Consider the following 6,720-nt stretch of genomic DNA (forward strand, 5'->3'; position numbering starts at 1 on the left):
CCTGACTTGGGAATATATCGCCGTTCCTTCTCTGTCTCTGGGTCAGAATCCCGGAATTCCCTCCCTCAGGGCATTGTGGGTCAACCCACAGCACATGGACTGCGACGGTTCAAGAAGGCAGCTCACCCCCACCTTCTCAAGGGGCAACTAGGGACGGGCAATAAATGCTGGGCCTAGCCAGTGACACCCACATCCCATGGGAGAATAAAATTAAACAGTGTTCAACTGCAGCAGCTGACCCAAAGCAGGGATATGGGGAAAGAAGGAATTGCATTACTATATCAACCTTTCATGACCGCACAGAGACCCAAAGTGCTTTACAGTTAGTGGTGGAGATTTCTTTTGACAGAGATGTTACTATGTTAAGAAACAATGCAGCCTTTTCACACCGCAAGATCCCACACAAAGCAATAATGATCAGGATAATTTATTTTATTAGAGTTGCTTGAGGTAAGTATTGGCCAGGACAGTGGGCTATTCATCAAAACAGTGGCATGGCAGATATATCACCTCCCTGAGAGAGACACACTCAAACAGAACAAAGGCAAAAATGATCTCATTAGAAGAGAACAGGAACAGAGAAGGAGAGAGAAAGGAAGAGAGCAGTGGAGAAACTTAAGGGATAGAGAGAGCAATATAGAGTCACAGAGATACAAGGGACAGACAGAGAGAGTGAGAACAATAGATATTGATAGAAACATGAGGGACAGAGAGAGAGAGAGTGTGCAGCAGAGAATTATATAAACACAAGGGGATAGAGTGAGCAATGTAGAGTTACAGAGACACAAGGGACAGAGAGAGAGAGAGAACAATGGAGATTGATAGAAACATGAGGGACAGAGAGAGGCATACATTGAGAGAAAGAAATGTCGTCAGTAATGGATAGAGAGGCAGACAGTTGGAGCCGTAGAGGGAGGAAAGGTAGACACAATCAAAAACAGGGTACAGTAAAGAGACTGGAAGCTACATATAGGCACAACCACTTTTCCCCGAGGCAGAGGGTTCATTGCTAAAGCCTGCGGGCAGCAGGTGTTGTCACTTGTTGAGTTGTGAACAGGCCGAGAGGTATCTTGCCTGGTTTGGAACAAGAAGCAGAGATAGTGGAAATGACCTGGACAGATCAAGAGAGTCTGTGTTGGAGTCCATGTTTGGAGAGAATGTCTGACACTGGCCTTTGTGTGTGTGAGTCATCCCAACAATGAACATTCCTGGGGTTTTATTGGTCATAGTAATCAATGTGGGCTCCAGACGGAAAGTCATCTCGAATGAGGATATTCACCAGCTTTCGGGCAGAGTCATGACAATTGATGAGCTGGCCTTCCTGATGCATGGTGAGGAATGTTTGCCTGAGTTCTGGGTCGGCAGTCTCTAACCGAGCTTGCTTCTGCATGTCAGTGTCCAAGGGACCTGTATGGGCAAAGGACACCGTCAACTGAGCTGAACACAAACACCCAATCAGCTGAAGAAAGAACTTTCATTTCACCGGTACCTTTCCCCACCTCTGCTCAATCCAAAGCTTTGAGCTGGTAATGGAGTCCCTGTGGCAGCCAATCTGAGTACAGCAAAATCCCACAAGCAGCAGTGTCATAAGAACCAGTGCATCAGTGTTCAGTAATGTCATTGAGGGATTAGTGTGGGCGAATGAGCTGGAAGAAGCCAACTACATTTCTTAGTGCTGTGGAATCTTCGGTGTCCACCTGAGGGGACAGACAGGCCCTTAATTTAACAGTTTATCTAAAAGGGGCACTGGCAACAATGCAGCATTCCCTCAGTAAGGCACTTGGAGAACCACCCTGGATTAAATCCGCAGTCTTCCAAATGAAAGCAGGACCTTCAGAAGTATTGTGGCAGAGGTGTTACAAACAGAGCCACATCTCACACTCCAAATACAGCTCAGAAACAGACCCTTTGGTCCAACCAGTCTATGTCAACTATAATCCCGAACTAAACTAGTCCCACCTGCCTGCTCCTGGCCCATATCCCACCAAACCTTCCCTATTCATGTATTTATCCAAACGGTTTGAAGTGTTGTAATTCTATCCACATCCAGCACTTCCTCAGGATGTTGATTCCACACGCAAACCACCCTCTCTGTAAAATATTGGCCTGTTACGTCTTTGTTAAATCTCTCGCCTCTCACCTTGTCAAGGTTGGACTTACTAAAATTATTCCTCATCACATCACGCTAGAGAAATACTCGCAGTTTTACTCCAAGAGTAATCGTCAGTAACCCAGCACACAGTTATCCTGTGAGTAATCCTCAGTTTTACCCAAGTGAGTAATCCTCACTGTTACGTGCGTAATCCACACTGTTACGCTGTGTGTAATCCTCACTTTTACCCATGTCAGTAATCCTCACTGTTATCCTGCCAGTAATGCTCACTGTTACCTTGTGAGTAATCCTCACTGTTACCCTGTCAGTAATGCTCACTGTTACCCTGTGAGTAATCCTCACTGTTACCTTGTGAGTAATCCTCACTGTTACCAATGTGTAATCTTCACTGTTACCCTGTGAGTAATGCTCAATGTTACTCTGTGAGTAATTCTCACTGTTACCCTGTGAGTAGTGCTCACTGTTGCCCTGTGAGTATTCCTCACTGTTACCCATGTGCAATGTTCACTGTTACCCTGTGAATAATCCTCACAGTTACCCTATGAGTAGTGCTCACTGTCACCCTGTGAGTAATCCTCACTGTTACCCATGTGCAATGTTCACTGTTACCCTGTGAATAATCCTCACTGTTACCCTGTGCGTAATCCACACTGTTACCCTGTGAGTAATGCTCATTGTTCCCACGTGAGTAATCCTCACTGTTACCCTGTGAGTAATGCTCATTGTTACCCTGTGAGTAATCGTCACTGTTACCCTGTGAGCAATCCTCACTGTTACCCTGTGAATAAACCTCATTGTTACCCTGTGAGTAATCCTCCCTGTTACACTGTGAGTAATACTCAGTGTTACCCTGTGTGTAATCCTCACTGTTACCCCATGAGTAATCCTCACTGTTACCCGGTGAGTAATCCTCACTGTTATCATATGAGTAGTGCTCACTATTACCCTGTGAGTAACCCTCACTGTTACTCATGTGAGTAATGCTCACTTTTACCCTGTGAGTAATCCTCACTGATACCCTGTGAGTAATCCATGATGTTACCCTGTGAATAAGCCTCATTGTTACCTTGTGAGTAATCCTCAATGTTACCCTGTGAGTAATCCTCACTGTTACCCTGTGAGTAATGCGCACTGTTACCCTGTGAGTAATCCTCACTCTTACCCTGTGAGTAATCCTCACTGTTATCCAATGAGTAGTGCTCACTCTTACCCTGGGTGCAATCCTCACTGTTACCCTGTGAGTAATCCTCACTGTTACCCTTAGAGCAGTGCTCACTGTTACCCTATAAATAATCCTCACTGTTACCGTACGAGTAATCCTCAGTGCTACCCTCTGAGTAATCCACACTGTTACCATCTGAGTAATCCACACTGTTACCCTATGAGTAATCCAAGCTGTTACCCTGTGAATAATTCTCATTGTTACCTTGTGAATTATCCTCATTGTTACCCTGTGAGTAATCCCCACTGTTACCCTGTGAGTAATCCTCACAGTTACCCTGTGAATTATCCGCATTGTTACCCTGTGAATAATCCTCACTGTTACCTTGTGAGTAATCCTCACTGTTACCTTGTGAGTTATCTCACTCTTACCCTGTGAGTAATCCTCACTGTTATCCATGTGTAATGTTCACAGTTACCCTGTGAGTGATCCTCACCGTTACCCATGTGTAATGTTCACTGTTACCCTGTGAGTAAACCTCACTGTTACCCTGTGCGTAATCCACACTGTTACCCTGTGAGTAAGCCACAATTTTATCCATGTGAGTAATCCTCACTGTTATCCTGTGAGTAATGTTCACTGTTACCATGTGAGTAATCCTCACTGTTACCCATTTGCAATGCTCACTGTTACCCTGTGAGAAATCCTCACTGTTACCCTGTGAGTACCGCTCACTGTAACCCTGTCAATATTCCTCAATGTTACCCTGTGAGTAGTGCTCACTGTTACCCTGTGAGTAATCCTCACTGTTACCCATTTGTAATGTTTACTGTTACCCTGCTAGTAATCCTCACTGTTACCCATGTGTAATGTTCACTGTTACCATGTGAGTAATGCTCACGGTTACCCTTAGAGCAATGCTCACTGTTACCCTGTGAGTAATCTTCAGTGTTACTCTATGAGTAATCCTCAGTGTTACCCTGTGAGTAATCCACACTGTTACCCTGTGAGCAATCCTCACTGTTACCCTGTGAGCAATGCTCACTGTTACCTTGTGAGTATTCCTCACTGCTACCCAGTGAGTAGTGCTCACTGTTACCCTGTGATTAATCCTCACTGTTATCCAGTGTGTAACCCTCACTGTTATCCTATGAGTAATCCTCATTTTTACCCTGTGGACAATCCTCTCGGTTACCCTGTCAGTAACGGTCACTGTTACCTTGTGAGTAATCCTCACTGTTACCCTAAGAGTAATCCTCACTGTTACCCTCAGAGTAATCCTCACTGTTACCCAATGAGTAATCCTCAGTGTTACCCTGTGAGTAATCCACGCTGTTACACTGTGAATAATCCTCATTGTTACCTTGTCAGTAATCCTCACTGTTACCCTGTGAGTAATCCTCACTGTTATCCTGTGAGTAGTGCCCTCTGTTACCCTGTCAGTATTCCTCACTGTTACCCTGTGAGTAGTGCTCATTGTTACCCTGTGAGTAATCCTCACTGTTACCCATGTGTAATGTTCACTGTTACCTTGCTAGTAATCCTCACTGTTACCCTGTGAATAATCCTCATTGTTATCCTGTCAGTAATCCTCACTGTTACCCTGTGAGTAGTGCTCACTGTTACACTATGAGTAAACCACACTGTTACACAGTGAGTAATCCTCACTGTTACTCTTGTGAGTAATGCTCACTGTTACCCTGTGAGTAATCCTCATTGTTACCCTAAGAGTAATCCTCACTGTTACCCTATGAGTAATCCTCAGTGTTACCCTGTGAGTAATCCACGCTGTTACACTCTGAATAATCCTCCTTGTTACCTTGTGAGTAATCATCACTGTTACCCTCTAGTAATCCTCACTGTTGTCCTGTGAGTAGTGCTCACTATTACCCTGTCAGTATTCCTCACTGTTACCCTGTGAGTAATCCTCACTGTTATCCTGTGAGTAGTGCTCACTGTTACCCTGTCAGTATTCCTCACTGTTACCCTGTGAGTAATCCTTACTGTTACCCTATGAATAATCCTCATTGTTACTCTGTGAGTAATCCTCACTGTTACCCTGTGAGTAGTGCTCACTGTTACACTATGTGTAAACCTCACTGTTACCCTGTGAGTAATCCTCATTGTTACCCATGTGTAATGCTCACTTTTAGCCTGTGAGTAATCCTCACCGTTACCCTGTGAGTACTGCTCACTGTTACACTGTGAGTAATCCTCATTGTTACTCATGTGAGTAATGCTCACTGTTACCCTGTGAGTAATCCTCATTGTTACTGATGTGTAATGCTCACTTAAGAGTAATCCTCACTGTTACCCTAAGAGTAATCCTCACTGTTACACTCAGAGTAATCATCACTGTTACCCAATGAGTAATCCTCAGTGTTACCCTGTGAGTAATCCAGGCTGTTGCACTGTGAATAATCCTCATTGTTACCTTGTCAGTAATCCTCACTGTTATCCTGCAAGTAATCCTCACTGTTACCCTGTCAGTATTCCTCACTGTTACCCTGTGAGTAGTGCTCACTGTTACACTGTGAGTAATCCTCGCTGTTATCCTGTGAGTGGTGCTCACTGTTACCCTGTGTGTAAACATCACTATTACCCTATGAGTAATCCTCATTGTTACACTGTGAGTAATCCTCACTGTTACTCTGTGAGTAATCCTCACTGTTACCCTGTGAGTAATCCACGCTGTTACCCTGTGAATAATCCTCATTCATATCTTGTGAGTAATCCTCACTGTTACACTGTGTGTAATGCTCACTGTTAACCTGTGAGCAATGCTCACTGTTACCCTGTGAGTAGTGCTCACTGTTACCCTGTGAGTAATCCTCACTGTTATCCTGTGAGTACTGCTCACTGTTAACCTGGGAGCAATCTTCACTGTTACCCTTAGAGCAGTGCTCACTGTTGCTCTGTGAGTAATCCTCACTGTTATCCGATGAGTAGTGCTCACTGTTACCCTGTGAGTATTCCTCACTGTCACTCTCTGAGCAGTGCTCACTGTTACCCTGTGAGTAATCCTCACTGTTACGCTGTGAGTACTGCTCACTGTTAACCTGGGAGCAATCTTCACTGTTACCCTTAGAGCTGTGCTCACTGTTACCCTGTGAGTAATCCTCACTGTTACCCTATGAGTAGTGCTCACTGTTACACTATGTGTAAACCTCACTGTTAAACTGTGAGTAATCCTCACTGTTACTCATGTGAGTAATGCTCACTGCTACCCTGTGAGTAATCCTCATTGTTACCCATGTGTAATGCTCATTTTTAGTCTGTGTGTAATTCTCACAGTTACCCTGTGAGTACTGCTCACTGTTACACTGTGAATAATCCTCACTGTTGCCCTGCGAGTAATCCTCACTCTTACCCTAGGAGTAATCCTCACTGATACACTGTGAGTAATGCTCACTGTTACCCTGTGAGTAATCCTCACTGTTACACT

At 44.4% G+C, this 6,720-nt stretch overlaps 1 protein-coding gene across 1 annotated transcript in view; it reads right to left on the reverse strand.

Annotated features, from left to right (window-relative positions):
• Window positions 1-411: 411 nt before the first annotated feature.
• LOC122554146 (sepiapterin reductase-like) overlaps window positions 412-6,720 on the reverse strand; it is a 20,899-nt gene continuing 14,590 nt past the window's right edge. Inside the window, exon 3 of the mRNA XM_043699148.1 lies at window positions 412-1,459. Within this exon, the coding sequence (XP_043555083.1) occupies window positions 1,217-1,459 (243 nt within the window). The 3' untranslated portion in view covers window positions 412-1,216. The remainder of the gene's footprint in view (window positions 1,460-6,720) is intronic.

This window comes from Chiloscyllium plagiosum, chromosome 1 (assembly GCF_004010195.1).
Source record: "Chiloscyllium plagiosum isolate BGI_BamShark_2017 chromosome 1, ASM401019v2, whole genome shotgun sequence".
Classification (NCBI taxonomy): domain Eukaryota; kingdom Metazoa; phylum Chordata; class Chondrichthyes; order Orectolobiformes; family Hemiscylliidae; genus Chiloscyllium; species Chiloscyllium plagiosum.